This window comes from Sminthopsis crassicaudata, chromosome 4 (genome assembly GCF_048593235.1).
Source record: "Sminthopsis crassicaudata isolate SCR6 chromosome 4, ASM4859323v1, whole genome shotgun sequence".
NCBI lineage: Eukaryota > Metazoa > Chordata > Mammalia > Dasyuromorphia > Dasyuridae > Sminthopsis > Sminthopsis crassicaudata.
This window is the reverse complement of record NC_133620.1, coordinates 160,031,671-160,051,654: the sequence shown is the minus strand read 5'-3', so window position 1 is coordinate 160,051,654 and position 19,984 is coordinate 160,031,671. Positions and strand designations below refer to the sequence as shown.

Genomic DNA, 19,984 nt, shown 5'->3' with positions numbered 1-19,984 from the left:
TTTTTGAATTTTTCCAAGAGAGCCTTGTGAGATGGGAACCAACTCATATCAGATATTGTGGTCTTATCTGAAGATGATTTGCCTTCAGTGTCCTCTTCTCTTTCTCCATAAAAGCTATCTATGGTCAGAGTTCTTTTTGCTTTTTTGCTCATTTTTTAAAGGTTAAAGTCTGTTTTTAGGGCAAGTGGAGATTGTCCTATGTTTCCTTTATAGGCAACAGCACCTGCCCTGGGTTGGTACTTCTGACTTCCTTCCTGTGCTGGGGGAGTGTGGCCAAATCTCACCTTATTCTGGGGTTCAGGGGCTCACTATTTGCCTTTTGTATTTGTGTTGGATATCTCATAGCTAATCTGCTGATCTAATGGCTTCTGAACCAGGGGTGTAGCCAACACTGCTATATTTTGGCTAAGAGCCTCCTGGTAAATTCTCCAGAGTGCAGACACCACATTTCCCTGAATTCTTGCACTGCACCTGCGCTGGGCTGCCTCCCTGTGCTGGATTAAAATAAATCTTTTTTGAAGTTCTTCCAAAATATCTTCTGCTGGAAATGTGTTGGATTTCAAATATTTGTGGGTTCTGTCACTCCAAAACTACTTTAGATGCTTGATTTGATGTTGATCTGAGAGACTCCAAGAAGAGCTCAGATAAAAGACCTACTCTTAGCCAACCTGACTCTACCTCCTGCTGTACACTTTTAACTTTTTTCTTTCTCCCCTCTTTCCTCCACTTCCTCTAAGAAAACAGCAATGACGTATATGAAGGAGGAAAGGATCCAAGAAATTTTAAGGAAATATCACTCTACAACATTTAGTCTAGAAGGGAGAAAAAGAACAATGGATCTAAGATTTCAAACCTGCGTAACTGGGAAGGAGAGTAATGCCATTGACAGAGTAGGAGATAAATTCAATTTTTAGTTATACTTGAGTGCTAGTGGGACAAGTAGATAGAATATGTAGTAGTTATATATACATGTGTACACACATTATACACACATGTACATATATATACATATGCATATATATGTTATATATAGTCAAGTTTTCAGGCATTTCTCAGACTCTAAATTTCAATAGATTTGCAGATCTACATTGTCAGGTTCCTCACTGGGAACTCCTTTAACCTTTGAAACCATAGTCTTGATCAAAAAAGGACATAACAAAATTTAAAAACTTACTCTTGGTTTTGTTTTTGTTGTTGTTTCTGTTGTTTAGCCTTTATATCTGAACCCATGGAGAGTTTTCTTGGCAAAGACCCTGCAATGATTTTCTATTTTCTTCTCCAGCTCATTTTACAGATGAGGAAACTGAGGCAAACTGGGTAAAACGATTTGCCTGGGGTTAGTTAGTATCTGAGGTCAAATTTGATCACAGGGCTTCCTGACAAAGTTGGATATCTATCAACTGGGGAATGGTTGACTAAGTTATTATTGTGAATGTAAAGAGATATTATTACACTGTAAGGAATAATAAAAGGAAATGATTCAGAGAAGCCTGGGAAAACTTGTGTGAATGGATGCAGAGTGAAATAAAGAGAACTTTGTTGTTATTCAGTCATGTTCAATGGAGTTTTCTTGGCAAAAATACTGGAATGGTTTGCTACTTTCTTTTCCAGGTAAGGAAACTCAAACACACAGAGTTAATGATTTACCTAGAGGCCAGATTTGAACTGGGGAAAATAAATCTTCCTGATTTTAAGTCCAGTCTTCTCTCCCCTGCACTAGCTGTGCCTGAATAGATTTAGAACAATTTATACTATGACTACCATAATGAAAAGGAAAACATCTGTGAAAACTTGAGAATTGTAGTGATTTCAATGTGCAATTACGATTCCAGAAGACCAATGATGACATTCACATCCCACTTTTGACAGAGAAGTGATAGTCTGTAGCTATAAAATGAAGCATACATTTTCAGACATAAAAAACCAAGGTGCTTAACTTTCATAATTACAAGGCAACCTCCCATATTTTAGAAAGACCTCAGCTTTTCCGTATTTTAGCACAAGTAGATTTTAACACAAGAGAGATCTATTTATAGATATCTCAATAAAGCATGGGACCTTAATCTAACAAGTTACTTGCCTTCATTGAATAATGTACTAATAGCTATTTTCTGTTCATAGACAACTCAAACATTTTATCTTAACTCAGATACAAAAAGATATAGCTTAGGGGAATCTTGGCTTCCTTTTATAAGAGGGCTTTCCTGATTTCTCCAATTATTAGTATCACTTCATCCCTGAAATCACTTTGTATATACTCAAGTAAGCTCTTTAAAGAGCAGGAACTATTTTCTTTTTGCTTATATACTTTTTTTTTTAATCTCTAGGATCCATCATAACTGTCTAGCATGTAGTAGACAATAAACATTGAATTGAAGTGCAAATTAGTCAAAAGTTACCAAGGCGAAAATACTTCACTTCAGTTTGAGATAAATTTGTCTTTTGGGTAACAAGCTTATTTATCAATGATTTGAAATTAGTCGAAATTATTCTAATTCAATTTTAATAGACAAATATCCTTATTTTGTAAATATTAAATTAGATGTCACTTCTGAGATCTGTTTGAAGTCATTGCCAGGTTAAGTACATTTTCTGTAACAAATAGTGCCAAATTCTTACTAAAAACAGAAGTACAGTAATTCTGAGAACTATTCAATAAGCTCATGCTGGTTAATCTAAAAATAACCTAGGCTCATTTCTGGGCTCTAGGAGAGACTCATGCAGGGAAGATGTATAGGAGATGAAAGAAAGATATGTGTCAGATACTTGCATATTTCAAACCTTCATTGAGAATTATAACTAAAAAAAAAGAATTATAACCTACTCATTTCTTCCAAATCGGCTTGGTTCCAGGGATGGGCAGAGAACTAGATTGTATTTATCTCAACCAATGTTCAGCCATCCTCTTAAGCAGCACATGTAATAAAAACAACAACAACAAAAACCATGAACCATATGCCCATCTTCTGGGCCCGAGGATGGACTCCAAGTAGTCTTTATCCCAGAAAATGACAGATTGAGAAATAAAAATAAATCTGCAAGGGTAGGGTAAGCAAGCTAGGCTGGTCAACAATAGAGAGGGATCCAGCTTCTGGAATAACACACCAGCTGACTGCATAATCTGTGGAAAGAAAGGAACAAAAAAGTCTTTCTAAAGAGAGCCTTGAGCACAGTAGAAAGATAGTGCTTCATGGAGAGTTTATACCAATAAACCTCAGCCATCTTAAATGGAATGACATGAATGAAATTCAGCTGCCAGAATAATTAGTCAATAAAATCATTAAAAAAGAATGAAAACATTGTCAGCCTTCAGTGAGATAGAAAACAAGGGTCTTTTGGAGGGTAATTCTGAAGGCTTAAAATAAAATAGTCATACCCTGTATGATTTTGTTGTGATTGAAGTACTCCTTAATATCACAAAATTCTGCTGACGCCAATCAAATCAAAAACTCCTGATCCAAGCTGGCACTATAGGGATGCCTAATCGAGTTGACTCTCTAAGTGTGTTTGTTTATTATCTGCAATATACTTATTTCTTTTATGGAATTAACTGCCTCCAATAAGACACTTTTAAAAAACATCCTGTTTTTGTGGAACCACTATATAGTATTAGATTGGAGTTATTTCAGTAGTGGAAGAGAAATGTCAAGGTCCTATATGGAAAGGTAAAAAAAAATTACATATTTCTTAGAAAAACTGCCCTCCAATACCAACTTTGAGATTTGAGACAGTATCATAAATGTATATAGGTATTTTTCCAAAAGGCATGTTACAGGTTCACTTGAGAACTGGAAAAAAGGGCCTGGCCTATATGGAAAAATTCTTCATGTAATAAATATCCCTTTCATTCAATCTGGATCTGAAATTCTGCATCTTCAAATTGATCTATATTGAGTGAGACCAAATAGCACAGGAAGATTTATTATGTCTTTAGGCAGACGCTCTACACTACCAATGGTCTTTGAGAAGCTACTGGAGATAATAAGATTGGGGACAGAAACTCCGAATGAAATGGTGAAACCAAGCTCTTCCAAAAGCATTGTGCAAAAGTATCTGCATCTCAAATGATATTGTGGGTGGAAGGTAAGTTTGATTTATGACACAGGTGTGTCCAATCGTAACAATCAAGTATTCTATTTAATGCTCTCATCAGAGTTAAACATGTAGGCCTGGCTGCCACTGACTGGGGGCTGTGCAAACACATTTTCTTTCTGCATTTATTTTCATCCCATATGATTGTGCAGATCCCTACAGCCTGTTCACTTTCCCAGGCTGAGGCTACAAATGTCCTCTCTTTAAATAGTCACCCATTTATTTTGTTTGTGACACTGGGCTATTGACAATAACCTTTTTTGCCTGTATCATTGCCTTCTAATTTTTTCCATTTTTGTTACTTAAAAAAATTAATTATGAGTTTGATGGTCATCTTCAGTCTCAAAAGCATTAATGAAAAAGGCCATATCACTCAAACAATTGTCAGTAGAGAAGTATGATAGTTTACCTATGTGGAACTTATGAGATATGAATGTCATTAAGAGATTTCCTTTTTTTTTAATTACAAATTTTGTCATTGTCAACAGTAGCAAACAAATATACTTATAAAACAGGGTTCAAACACGCAAAATTCTTGATTAAGAGGCTTGAAGCAATAAATTAGCAAAACACACATCGGAAATCAAAATAGTATTCTATGTCTCCTTTGAAATCTGCCTGAAATTCTACCATCTTTGGCTATGTTTTCCCCTCTTTCTTTCCATTTACATACGTCCTCCAATACACACATATACATAGAGAGACAATCCAATTAATTCACACACATGTAAATGTGTATTTAGTTCTGGTTTTGCTGATTTCCCTTTGCATCAGCTCATGCAGGCATATAAGTATTTCCTTGACAACTTCACATTTGTTATTATTATTATATAGCATCATAATGTTTCATTGAAAGGCAGTTTGTCACAGTAACTAGAGTTCCAACCATTAAGTCAGAAAGACCTGAATTCAAGGACTTGCTTCTGATATATTATGGCTCTTACTCTGAATAGACCACTTAACCTATTAGTATTTCAAATAAATCTCTTATACTGATGGAAGAAAATTTCATAGTAGGAATTCCCTTATACTAACAAAGCCACATTAAAATACCATAGTTTGTTCCTCTATCCTCTGTTAGATTTATTTATGGTTATTTAGAGAGTTTGAAAGGGAAAAAAAATCTAACATGAAAATAGATTTAGAAAACACTATCATTGTAGGCCAGTTAGTAGATACTATTTCTTTTTCTTTTTTTTTTTTTTAACCATTTCAGTTTCCATTTGAACTAAAACCTAAAAAATCATTCCTTGAATCCCTATATTGTGAGAACAGAGTAGATGGAGCTTCTGGAATAGGTTATAGAAGAAAGAGTAATATAGTATATAAATTATAGGTGACCCCCTGTGCTATGTTGATACTTGAGTGCTCACCAATGAATGGTACATATATCTTTTATGAGAAATTATTTGCTTGAAAATTTGTGTTCATGGTATATTCATATTTTTATTACATTAATATGCTCATAATGTCAAGAAAGGGATATAAATTGCTTCACTAATATTAAAAAAGTTACTAAATCTACCATACTACCAAATGATATTGATTTGGGACTCTAAAGTATAGATAGAAGGGAAGTCAGTGAGTGGAAAACGTGCTGCATTTGGAAGTAGAAGACCTGGGATGTGAATTCTGGCTTCCTCTGCTTTGGAGCTGGGTCAACCTGGGCAAGTCAATTAAACTCTCTGAATCTTGACTTTCTCATCTTATAAAAATGGGGATAATAATATTTTGCTACATACTCATAGGACTGTTATGGAAAAAAATCACAGAAACATTTTATTATAGTTTTTTTGGGAAAACACCCTAAATTTTATTATAGTTTTTTTGGGGACACCCTTAACACAATCCTATTTTCCAATCCTAACTACATTGGTCTACATGCCGTTTCCTTCAGTAAGTAGAGTACAATTTTCTCCCATCCCCATGTCTTTTTGTAAATTACTTTTGGCTGCTCAACATTCTATTTTTAGAATATCTTGAAATCTCAATATATCTCAATATATCTTAATAAATCTCAAATAAAAATGTTTTAAAGGAAGAGAGTGTGTTTACTGCTTGATGAAATTATCTAAAACTATATGTCTTGAAACTGTTTTGGTCTGTGGTCCATATTCAAAGATCATAGGAGTCTATTGATCAGGTTTTGGTACTTTAGTTAGCAGTTACCACTACTACCATTATGAATGCTTATAGCATGTGAGAATAGTTAAGATGAAAATCAAATTAAATGATAGATATTTTAAAATTGTAAATAAATTCCATAGGTAACCAGGTGACACAGTTAATAAAGTGCCAGGCCTGGAGTCAGGAAGACTCATCTTCCTGAATTCAAATCTAGCTCAGACATTTTCTAGCTGTGTGATCCTGGGCAAGTCATTTAACCCTGTTTGCCTCAGTTTCCTCATCTATCAAGCAGAAGAAGGAAATGGCAAACTACTTTAATTTCTTTCCCAATTTCAATCCCAAAATGGTGTCACAAGAGTCAGCTATGACTGAAATGACTGGACAAAAATAAATTCTAGAAACCAATGTGTGGTGTGTGTAATATTTTAAACTTAATATCATGAAGGACAATTTCATGAGACAGTGGAGCTCATTGGGGCACCATAAGTGTATCCTAGATTATACTTTGCTGTATAACTAGTGACTTGAAATGTGTGATTGTGAACATTCATAGATGTAGAACAAAACGGAGTCAAGATAATCTAAAAGTTGGAGGTATTTTGCTATAGTGGAAGGAATTAAGGGCAAAGTCTACAACTTTTAAAGGGTAATGGGAACTTTTGTTAAAACAGTAAGAATGCAAGGCAAAAAAGGTCAACAATTCTATTAAGTTCCCCGATGTTTAAACACCTTAAAAATCTATAATCCTCATGGAGGCATTTAGATATCCAGCATTTATTAAGGTCTACTATTTTTACACTGTGCTAAGGGCTGGGCCACAATGCAAACACTATGTACTCAGTAGCACTACACTGGGCAGGACAGAGCTGAAGATCTTTTGTCTTCTATTCCTTCCTCAAGGCACCATACCTCATCTATCATTATAATCCGATATTTTTTAAAAAGTCCTTCTTTCTCATACAAAGCTCTGAGAGGAAACTCTTGCCACAGAGAAAAGAAGTTGATAGCATTTTTTTTTCCTGCTTCTTTGTTGTGATTGGGTGTTTTAAGACTGAATGAAGTGGTAGAACCTCCTAAATAACTCAGTCGAGAGCTATATAGAGATCTTTATATGTATGTATGTAATGGGGCTCTAGGAATAAGGAAAGTAGATTTTTCTGTTTCCCTCTTTCAACTATTATCACTGTCTGAGCCATCAGTTAAACAGGAAATGGTTCCAAATTATTGTTATGCCAGCTGGAGGGAACTAGATGTCCATTTTCCCTCCATTGATTCAGCACAAGAATTCTGAGGGAGCAATCTGAGGAAACAAAGTGGATGCTGCCATTCCAGAAATGATAGAGTAACACTGCAGAGCCTTCAAATTTCTGTGGCAATGACCTCATTACCTTGCAAGTCCTTAATAATTAAGTAGTGAGGGGCCAAAAGAGTGTGTAGCGTTTCCCCTATTGTGGCAATGGTCCTGGCTTCTAGTGAAAAAGGCTCAATCAACTTCCACATATCATTTGAAGTTAAATTTGAACCCTCTACACTCACCTGCCAATGTGTTGCCTTCAGCCTCTCTATTTTCTAGGGATATAATTTGTCATTCATTGGAAGTCTCTTGATATCTGAAAGTTATGTCATAAGGGATTCAGTTATAAAGTAGAAAATCATCACTCTTATGTTAGTTTTGCTTGATATGTGATTTATTTGCAAAAAGTAACGTATACTTCATTTCAACAAGCATGTATTAAACATTTACTATGTGCAAGTCATTGTGTAGGTGCTGAGGATACCAAAATAAAAACCAAGACAGATTCTTTCTTTCCCCTTCAAAGAGCTGATGTTTTCTGGAGTGATCCCAGTATAAATCAATCACTTAATATCACAACTGTAACATTACAGCTCAACTCCCAGAGCAGTTTAGCAGCAAATGTTTTTCCCAAACACAACTTCAGAAATAAATATGATAATATTTAGCACAGGATTTGGCCTTATTTTGTACACTGGAGTTGATGAATCGCAACAAAAGTATAGTATTTATTAACTATCTAAAATATTCTGAGTTGGAAAGAATAATAATGGAATTTCATGAACTTCTTTATATTCCAGAAATGAACTCATTAAGAAATAAAAGCATGTAAAATATTTTTGCAAATTGTGAGGGGCTATCCAAGTAGAAAGTATTATTCTTATAAGTAAATGTCCAGTTCAGTGTGATGTTTGAAAGATTCAAAAGTCAGTATGAGACTGTAAATGAAAATTTTATGGTCCTAATTACAAATGTTGAATGGAGGTGACCTATTTACACAGCCAGAAGGAAAACTTAAATTGTTTGTGACAGAGCACTGAGCCAGTGAGATGAGAATGTTTCCTACAATCCATCTGTTACTGATTGGTGGATATAGTTTAGAAATCTCTCCTAGGATTCATTCTCTAAATTCAATTTGAAATTGAGGACAATAATACTTGTACAACAAAATCTACCTCAGAGCAAAGGCTCCTGTAACAAAAGGAGCCCTTTCAATGAGATGGAGTAATGAATTATTATTAATATTGTTATTAAATAACTTCATTAATGACACAAAGAACTTTAGGATGACCCTGATGACCCATGCATCTGATAGGTACTCAAAGAATTGGTGTCTCCATGAATTGAGCATTTTAACAAACATTAATACCAAATGAATAAAATATATTTGCAAAACTACATATATATAAGCTTTAACAAATTGCTTGCCTTATCAGTGAGGTAGGATGGGAGAAAATTTGGAATTCAAAATTGTAAAAAATAGAAAAAGAAAGAAATAAAAAGAAAAAAGGTTTAAATTGTTTTTATATATAATTGGGGAAAGATAAAATATTAAAAATTTTAAATCTTTTAATAAAAACTCATCTTTTTCTCTTGTGATTTTGGTGTAGTTGAACTCATCTGTTTGTAGGTATATGCTTTGAAAATATGTCAACAAAACAAACTAAGTTTCTAAAGCTAGTCTTCCATTTGTATGTGTAGTCCCCATTCCTCCATGAATTGCACAAGATAGGTTTCATTTCCTGGAGGGGATTTGTTGGGCACTTGTACATCATAAAGTTTTGACAAAAGTCCCTCCTCTGGATACTCATCACATTCAGAATGTCCTCCTTTCTCATTTACCATATGTTCACAATCAGATAGAGATGGTATACATAGTCTCCCTGTTTGGGGATCCCAGTCTACTAGTATCCTTGATTCTTCTTCCTCTTGTTTCTTCTTTGTCTCTATGTCTTCCTGTGTTTCCTGTTGAAGATTTCTTTGCTGTGGATTGTATGCTTCCTGATCAAAATTTGCTAACGTAGTCTCTGACTCAAGCATTAATTTGCCCTGAAAGGCTATTCCTTCTTGTAAGTTAATTTCCTGATCCTGATATTCTGTACTAAAGTCATTAGGTCTCACATCAAATTCATATTCTATGATTGGTTCATTCTTTGTTCTTGCAGTACAAAGTAATCTGTGTTGAACTGGAGAAAGGCAGTGTAAAGTTTCATTATTGTCACAAAAAATGCCCGTTGCCTTTGAAGCATAACCCAAGTGCTTCACTTCTAGTTCCTCTTGATGGCTCTTACCCTCCATATTCTCAACAGTGCTTAAATCAGAAATGTCACTGATTTTTTCCATTAAATTCAGATCCTTTGAGGAAGTTTTAGAATCTTCTACAATACTGAATGTAATAAAGTTAACTACTATTTTTTCAGTAGGTGCAAAAAGTCTTTGGTCAAATCCAGTTCCATAAATCAATACCTGGAAAAAGAGGAACAGAAATTAAACAAAAAACCAACAACCACCTTTAAAATTTTTAAAATAGACATTTATTTAAAAGAAACATTGGTTTCATCAGATTCTCTTTTTTTAAAAAAAGATTTGGCAGATGCAACCATGACCTGAACAAAAGATACCTCAAAATACTGTCATTCATATCAAAAGTTCCAGGCTTTCTTAGAAATAGCCTGTATGAAGTGTCACATAATGTGACAAAACCAGGGGCAAATCTCATCAACTGAAGAGTTTACTTCAGCTGATTCAATGCATCTAGACCCACAATCTCATCTCTGAACAACAATTAACATGACTTGTTTATGTGGATGAATGAATTTACAAACAATATTTAACAAAGGAAGAGAAGAGCATTGCTTTCTATTTATTCAAAATCATGGTCAGAGGATCCTAGAAATTTTTACTAATATTAACCCATTATTCTTCCTCAAAATATTGAGGAAGGAAGCAAACTTTTAAAGAGGAGAAATTGGACAGACAAAAGAAGGATGCTCATTCATCATTTAGCCAATGTGGTCTTGTCCCCATTTTAAACTAAATAATTATACATTCCTCCCTTGTCTTAAAATGACAATGAAAATTACAAAAAAAAATTATGAATTTTATTTAATCTTCAATTATCCATGTCAATGCCCCTGTGAGTTACTTATAAAGAAAACCTATAAAATATGGGCCAATCTATAATTGTTGCTATCCTGGTGTCAGGGATAGGATTTAAACTCATCTTCCTGGCTCTGAAGTAAGCTCTCTACCTACAATGTCAAGTTCTTGACAAAGAGATGGCCATTATATTTGGTGCTGTTGGATGTTAGGAACTTACCAAATTGGTTGGTTGTTTCTCCTTGCCAATATGTACATATCTGTACATGGAGTAGCCTATTACTGAAAAAATAAAGGCTGTAACAAATATGGGCAAAACATAAAAAAGGATGATTCTTACTTTTAACTCTGAAGTTTTATCTGTCAAGAAAAATGAAAAAAAAATGTTAAAAATGGAGGTAGAGTAGAAAGAAAAGTGAATTTGGAATCTGGATACCTGAGTTTTAGCTCTGATATGAAGGAGAAAGCACTGGATTTGGAGCTGGAGGAACTATGGACTTCAGCCTTAGTTTCTTCACTTTGTAAAACTTAAGTGACAAAATGTATATAAAATTATTTTAAAACTGTAATAAACTGTTGTGGTGCAACTCCATGCCATTTCTTGGCCTGTTCTATATCATGCCAACTCATGTGTACATCTGTTTCCACCCTGTCTGGGTTCCTTTTATGTCTTGTTTTTTCAATTAGTCTATAAGCTTTTTGAGGACCTTGCCTCTTGTTTTTATATCCCAACTACCCAGTAAAACATCTGGAATATAGAAAGCACTTGACAAATTTTTACTCTATTTATCTCTCTATTAATTTATCTGTCAATTTTAGAGTTAAACAGGTAAGAGATCATCTAATCCAATCATACTTAATTATGAAGGATTCAAGGCCCAGGAAGGTTATTACTATATTTTAAAAAGTAACACAGAAGAGGATTATAAATATTCTAGGACTCAAAGACTTCTGAAAGACATAATTAATGCTTACAATCTATAATATAATGGACAAAGGGATAAGCTATAAATAATACCAGAAGTTACATAATTACTCTTCCTATACTAGTCTGGAATATACAAGTTTGTCTTGAATTGATGTCACTTGAGGGTTGATTAAGGAATTAGGCATATTGCCAGAGAGCAGCCTGAAATCAGTTTAAATCTGGTCTCAGACACTTATTAGCTGTGTGACTCTGGGCAGGTCACTTAAACTGTTTGCCTCAGTTTCCTCATCTGTCATGAGCTGAAGAAGGAAATGGCAAATCACTCTCAAGAAAATCCTAAATGAGGTCATGAAGAATTGAACATGATTGAAATAACTGGATACAATAACAAAAATCTGATAGATGGTATATCATCCTTAACTTTTCAGAAAGATGCCATGAAGTTTCTGGAACTGAAGGTTCTAGAATATGCTCCTTCCTTTTTCTTCATAGTATATTTTAGTTTGAAATTTAGATGGGATGGGGAATTGTGTTCACCTATGGGTCCTGTGAGTCTGGGAATATAGCAAAAAAGGATTTAAGCACTTCCTTAAATCAGTGAATTTGAGAGATTAGAGAGGTGGTGGGATGAATTTTAATGTAATCAAAGCAGTTTTTTCTTCCCTTTCAGGTTTCCATTTGGGGGTTTAGTAACCCTCAGATTAAGGAAGAAGGACCAGACATATGCTAGAGCACTTATAATATCTATTATTCCAGTATCTCTCATAGATGAATTTAAAGTTTCACGCAACCTGGTAATCATAACTTAGTCAACTGTTTCCAGGGAGAGGCAAGAAAGAAAGAAGAAAAGAGGGTAATTAAGAAGGAGTGATTAATGAGCTGCTTCTTCCTGCCCCCACAAAATCCAGTGGCCAGATACTAATCATTCTTTGCTGTGCTTTTAATTTAACCTTTTATTTTCCCTGAACATTTTGTTTTATATGAAGAGTTCCTTAGCGCTTATTCTACCAACTACTTTGATACTGAATGACATCCAATGTCACTTCACACAGAAAGCCCTTTCTTTTCCCTTTGGTTTGTAATTCCTAATTCAAAGATCATATTATGTTGAATACTAAGTTATTGGTGTTATTGTCTATCCCCTAATGGAGTAAAAAGTTCCTTGAGGTCAGGAACCAAGTCAGATCTAAGTGTCCTATGCCTCTTAATTACTAGTAGTATTCTTCACATAATAAATACTTTATATGTTTTCCATAGTATCTTCTCCATTGTTAAATCCCAAGGAATCACCTATGACAGTACTATATGTAGCTGAAAAGTAGGGGAGAGGGAAAGAACATATGTATAGAGAATAATTTTATTTATTTATTTTTACAAAATATCAGGTAATGTAGAATATATGAGGGCAGGAATAGTTAAGGAAATATAGTGCATATTTTTAAAAACATTTGCCTCAATCCAAAAAGGAGATAATGTGGTATAGTATTGAATTTAGAACTAGAGAACATAAGTCCAAATCTTGGCTCTCCTGCTTTTACAACTCTGTGATTCCGGACAAGTTATTGAATCTTTCAGTGTCCCAGTATCTTCATCTGTAAAATGAAGAGGTTGGATACCTGGCTTTTGTGGTCTCTTCCAGCTTTAAATCTAGCATCCTATATAATCCTATAAGATTTTAATTTGAATTAAAATCCTTCCATTTAGTACCTGGGTATCTTTGAACAAGTCACTTAATTGCTTTTTTGCCTCAGTTTCCTCATTTAAAAAAATGAAGGCATTGGACTACCTGGCCTCCAAGGATGGGTTCAGGTCTTGTTCCTAAGACTGTGAACTTTGAGATCTAGAAAAACCAATGGAACTAGGAGGCTGGAGGAAGAAAAATGGGGGAGGTCATGCAAGAGAAATGACCAAACATTTAAAAACTAATGGTAAGTATTTTTGAGAGAAACCTGAAAATGTGATCAAGAGTAAGAAGCTTTAGTGAAAGAAACAGATTCAGACAAACCTATAAAGTTCTGAGATGGCAGGAGAATATTATACTGCCAGACAGAGATGTTGCCTAGAGGGTCATTTGGAAAGAAGCCCAGATAAAAGGCATTATGACTCTTCCTTTGGCTTAGAGGAACAGGTCAGGACAGTCTGTCAGTGAGGGATTCAGGGAATAAGTGCAAAGAGTCTTGGGAAATGGATCACATTATTTTGTGATTGCTCTACTCAATTTGCTAAGACTTAAACTGTAGAAAAGATGCTGATGCTCTGAATTAGTGGTGGGAGTTTCTTCACCAGGGAGTTCCCTATACCCATAAAATCAAAGATTCATTTCCTATCACTATCTGTTTTCTACTTGAAAACACCCTTTTAGATTAGATAGTAACTAAAGCAAAGAATAATAGTTATGTTCCAGATAATTATCATTTTTGCCTCTCAGAGGATCATAGGATCCTATATATAGAAATGAAAGGAATTCTAGGAGCTATGTAGTCCAATCCCTACATTTTACAGATGAGCAAGCTGAGGCACAGGTAGATGGAGTGATTTGCCCAAGGTCCCACAGACAATATGTGAAAGATGAAAGACTTGTACTCAGTATCAGAGGTGTATTTGATCTTATGTGCCCCTGCTCTAGAATCTGTTCTTTCTCCTACAACACCCTGCCCCTTGCTTTTGCTTAGATAAGGCAGTCACATAATTCAACTTCCTTCTTCACCCGCTGAGATTTCTTTTTTTTTTTTTACATACCTTTCAAGGTATTGATGCATTGTTTTTCTGAAGGTTTAGTCTTTCGAAGTGGTCCTGGGACATAGACTTGCACAGTGATACAATAGAGTGTCTCTGACTCCAACAGGGAAAGCTCCAAGGTATAATTTATTACAAATTTGTACCACTAGAGGAGGAAATTACAAAAATGTGATTTTTAGAGCCAAATTCAAAGAGAAGATGCTGTCCTAGCTAGAAAGCTGGAGTTGGATTTAAGAAGGTCTGGGTTCAAATCACTCTTCAGATATTTATTTACTATTCTGTGATGACAGGCAAGTCACATAATTTCTCTGAATCTCAATTTTCCTGATCAATAAAGAGATGAGAGATGCTTACTAGTTATGTGATCATGGACAGGTCTCAATTTTTGTCATTCATAAAATGGCAATACATCTTGTCATAATACCCTTATTGAGTTGTCATGAGATAATAATTGTAAAATACTTAATACAGTGCCAGGAACGTTTGTTGTTCAGTTGTTCTTCAGCTATGTTTGACTTTTCGTAATCCCAATTGGGGTTTTCTTGACAAAGATTTTGGAGTGGCTTGCCATTTCCTTTTCCAAGTCATTTAATAAATGAAGATGCTGAGGTAAACAGGATTAAGTGACTTGCCCAATTATCACACAGCTAGTAAGAAAATGTCTGAGGTCAGATTTGAACTCAGGAAGAGAGTTTTCCTAGCTCCAAATCCAGTGATCTATTCTGTCTGGAGCCCAGTAACTTCTATATAAATGTTAGCCATTATTACCAAATGATGTATATAAGATGGTTTGTGAGCTGTAAAATTTATGTAAATGTCAGCCATTGCTTTTTAAGAAAATGTTCTTATCTTTTTCATCTTATATTTGATTGAGATAAAGTAAAAATGGTCCAGAGATAGTCACATTATCTTATCATTGTTCTTTTGAATTAAATGTTTAGAGAATTTTTATGCTGGTGTATAAAATGCTTTTTGTAATTGAATAAAGGATAATGGTAATGATTCATAGGTAAATATAACTCCAGAGAAGAAAAGCAATAAAAAAAAAAGAAATAAAAATTTCTTATTACCACAACTTCTTAAAGGAAAAAAATTACAACTTTCCATCATCTTTTTCCTTTAAAAATAATTTCCAAGTATCTATAATACAGGAACTGGATAGAAGCTATAAATAATAATGCACTAGCTGATTATTATCAAAATCTCCCTTCTTGATTCTTGCCAGCATTTTATAGCCTTTAGTGTGAGGAACTAATGAGTATACAAAAAGAAGATAGGTCATATACTGCATAACTATGATTGCTACATATGACTCTATTAACAAGGCCTACCTATGCTAATAAGGAGTCTCTCTAGAGAAGAAAATCAGGAATTATCTTGCAAGACAAATCTGGAGTCACTTTAACCCATCCTTTTTTTTTTTTTTTTTTTTTTTTTAATAAACATGACATACTTTAGAATAAAATTTTTAAAAAAATAAACAATGCATAAAATTTAAAAATTATATTAAGAAATGCAAAGTGCCTTTCTACACACACACACACACACACACACACACACACACACACAGAGCAATGTGACAAAGTTACCTATAAAAACTGAGTTGCTTGCAATGCAGACATCTACACAATTGCTTCATCCCCACTCTGAATTTACCTTTTTGCTTGTTTTGGTATTGTGGATTGATACATTATATTTCATATTGGGGTAGATTTGGTGCATGGATATAGAAGTATCTTCTGCATTCCTCTTCCACTTCTGAGGGGCTGTCAGAACAACTGAAATTGATTTCTCACCAGGAGTCAAAGCAACCACCGGGGGGCCAATCTGTGCTAAATGGGCAGAAAAATATATTTATCTAATTGCTTAAGATAATGCCACACTAAAAGCACGACAAAATAACATGGAAATCATGAGACCCTTTCTGCCCTTTTGGTTAAATTAAATTTGGTTATATCCTGCATAGGATATAAAGCGAACCCACATTATTTCACATTCTGTGCTTATCACAAAACTGTAACATTAAAAAGGAAAAATAATTGCTTCATAAACCTTGAACTTCAGATTGTTAATAGAATAAGTCTGTGTGTCTTGTATGTAGATAATACTTTTCTAAAAATGACTTCAGAAACCTTGGTAAACATTAAGTTGATGATCATTCCAGATACATAAAAAATCCTCATAATAACTTTTTATGTAAAACTAGACTCTTAAATTTGGCAACATTCTCATGGCCAAAAGGATGGAAGACAAGTAAAAGCAGCCTATTTTTATGGGAGAGAAATCAAGGCATAGATAAATAGAGAGATTTATTGAAGATCTCCTGGGATATGAATAAAGGGTCAGGGTTTGGGATATCAAAGAGAAAAATAAGTGGGTAGAAGTATAATTGGGAGGTTCCTCAGAGCTACTAGAGTGGAGAATCCTCTGTCTCTAGAAGTAAGAAATAAGAAGTTTAGGGTGGGGAAGAATCCACATACCTCCCAGGTGCCTTCCAGGACTATGAGGATCAAATGAAATAATAATTGTAAGGCTCTTAATACAGTGCCTGGCACATACTAAGTGCCATATAATTGTTAGCCATTATTTTTTAAAAGCAGAATCTGCTTCAGATTTTGAATTTGAACTGGAAGGAAAATAATTTTTACTGGTTAATAAAGACGGACCATTGGGAGATAGGCTGATATCTATACTGTTTATGGGAAGACTCAACAAGTTTGGTGACTATGAAACTTTGGTCCAGACTTGAAAATAAACATGGAGATTTTAATAAACCTTTTATTTTAACTTTTTTGCCTTCAAGTCAAAAGTCTGTGCCAAATAGAAAAGGGAAATGAAAACGAAATCGTCATTCTTTTAAATTGATTCATAAGGCATTTTAAATGTTAATTCTATGGAGACTAGTTTTCCATGACAAAGCCAAACAACATCACTGGAAGAATATTGATATTAAAAAGACAGTTCTTTGTTTCAGAGAGAAGCCCTGAGTCACTAAAAGGTCTGTGTAATTTCCCAAGGGCAATTCAGCATGTCTTTCTCTTCAGTTTATCTCTAGGCCCTCTCCTTGTCTATCGTTAGTGTTTATTCAAGATGTAGGTATTGGAAGACCAGCTTCATGAATTTGTTATATGTATATCAAAGTCTGGACAAAAGGCATTCTTTATCCACTTGAGTTTTCCCATGTTACTAGCTAGACTGAAATTTGGGAGGGTGATTCTAAATTTCATTTAGGAGGTTTTGCAATGTTTCAGCACAATGTCATTTCAAAACAGAAAAAAGTATATCAGTAAGCACAATTTTTATTGTGATTCTCTCTTCAATTTAGAAACTATTAAGGATCACCGAAATAGATATGGAGAAACATGTGATGGGCATGAAGAGACTGCAACATGGGACCAATAAGGAATAGAATTTAAAAAATGGCAAAAAAAAACCCCCAGTGGTTTTAAACTCAAATAGAAAGTGGATCCCTACAGGTTGTATACTGACTTAGAAAACCACAAAATAACATTATTTATGCTATATTGCATTTTTATTTATTTTGTTAAATATTTCTCAATTACATTTCAGGGTGGTTTGGGTCACACTCGGAATATAGTAGCCTGTCAAGGGAAAAGGAAAACGTATGCTTGACTTGAAAAAAAAGGTGGCTAGTCATGTATGTGTGTGAGATAATTAATTAATGTTTCCATATTCTACTGGAATTTAGGCAGATTTAGGCAAGGGTTAAGTGTGCTGCAGTGAGAGATTTAGAGTCAGAGGACCTTGGTCCAAAATCTGTCACTGCCTGTGTGACCTCAGACAGATTATTTAAGTTATCTAGTCCTTACTGATTTCCTTACTGGTAAAATGAAGTGATTGGATTTAATGGACTTTAATGTCTCTTCCAGGCCAGTTTGATGGTTCAGTAGATGGAGCACTGGGCTTGGAATCAGGAGATTAATCTTCATAAATTCAAATCTTGCCTCAGACACTTATTAGCTGTGTGACTGTGAACAAGTCACTTAACCGTGTTTGCCTCAGTTTCCTCACCTGTAAAATGAATTGGAGAAGGAAATGGCAAACCATTCCAGTGAATTGGCCAAAAGAACCCAAAACAGGGTCATGAAGAGTCAGAAATTATTGAATAAGGGTTGTTGAAGATCCTCTCCAGCACTCATACTATGTATGATCCTATGATATTGGGCCATCTTCCCTGTGGAAAATTTATGAGGATAAGGCCTAGAGTCATAAAGAATGAGAAAATTTAAATGAGTTGTGATCTCCATTGCTGAAGGAATTACCCATACTGATAATACTACAGATTCATTAAAGTATCAAAGATTAGAATTTTAGGAATAGCAGGGGCTTAAAACCTCTTCATCTTACAATGAGAATCTGAAGCCTAAAAAAGTTAAAAAGTGATTTGCTTAAAGTCATATAGCAAGTTTGTGGGAGGGGCAGAATTAGAACTCCTGACATGTAGTATTATGACCTTATTTTCTATAGTACATTGAATGGTTTTTTAAGGCACTAATAGATCAAAACAGAGAAGTAAAAAAGAGGCTTTCCTTGAGAATAACTGCCTCTCTATTCTGTTTATAACCTTTGATAATAAACTGTGATACTTACTTTCTAACCAAGGATTAAATCGTTCTGTCTCTGCCCATTTGGAACAATGTTTTCCCCAGATGGCCTTAACTCTCCCATAGTATTGTTCTTCATGGTCATAAGTCTCATAAGAGAGGTCGCAGGAGGTCCTGTTTATGTTTCTGCATTCTGATTTATTCAGCCATCTCTTCTGGCCATATCTGCAGAAGAGAAAACAGTATATGATGAGCCCTGAATACCCATTGCTCATTCCAGCCAAAACAGTGGTAACTTAAGTCATTATTAGGATATTCTCTCCAGTAAAAAGCAAGAGTGTCTGTCAGGAAGACAAAGAATGTACTTTTGCTGCTGGCATTTTCTTCATATTCCATCAGGTGAGTCGATGAGTCAATGCTTTTGTCCTTCCCTTTCTTTTCTGGGAATTATCATTTGGATATTTCTTAATGTTCTTGGACTACAGTATGAGTCTTATGTATTGTATGATCTAATTAGGGGGTAATGACATATTCAAGTTTTTAGTCATCATGTATACTACAGTCACTGGGACGGTATAAGGAAAGATAGTCTCATTCTGTTCCTGAACAGTTACTATTGCTAGTTTAATGATTCTATACCTTGAACATTTTGTATAATTTTTAAGTCTGCTTGACATCAAAAAAATCTGATAGAAGTTCAGTGTCAGAGTCCACTAAAATTAGTTGAAAACTAATCATGATAAAGCTTTCATAGCTATTATCTTTCTACTTATGCTGTGTGAGATAGGATGAATAGGAACTATTATTTCCATTTAATAGGCTGAGAAACCAAAGGCAGTTTAAGGGGAGGCAGAGGTAGAAATGGGACTAACTCTGAGGGTTCTTCACACCTGGCATAGTGTCCTCCCCACTAAATCAAGCCATTAATGAAAGTGTATGAATTTTGATATTAGAATTTTCATTTAGATGTATATGATAGAAATATTGTTTAATAATTGGATGCTATTTTTGCCCATTCGATGTATTGGGCAGTTCAATTAAACTCAATTAGTATTCTTAAAACAGCTGGTATGTTTTTCAAATTAAAAGCTCCTTAAGGGTGGAGATTTTTTTTTTTGGCCTCTTTTTTTTTTTTTAGCA

At 34.6% G+C, this 19,984-nt stretch overlaps 1 protein-coding gene across 1 annotated transcript in view; it reads right to left on the bottom strand.

Moving 5' to 3' along the window:
- Positions 1-7,770: 7,770 nt before the first annotated feature.
- The window catches only part of IL20RA (interleukin 20 receptor subunit alpha), a 53,111-nt gene continuing 40,897 nt past the window's right edge, over positions 7,771-19,984 (bottom strand). Inside the window, exons 3-7 of the mRNA XM_074309735.1 lie at positions 18,891-19,069; positions 15,936-16,111; positions 14,280-14,424; positions 10,833-10,972; positions 7,771-9,979 (exon numbers count right to left, since the gene is read on the bottom strand). Of these exons, the coding sequence (XP_074165836.1) occupies positions 9,191-9,979; positions 10,833-10,972; positions 14,280-14,424; positions 15,936-16,111; positions 18,891-19,069 (1,429 nt within the window). The 3' untranslated portion in view covers positions 7,771-9,190. The remainder of the gene's footprint in view (positions 9,980-10,832; positions 10,973-14,279; positions 14,425-15,935; positions 16,112-18,890; positions 19,070-19,984) is intronic.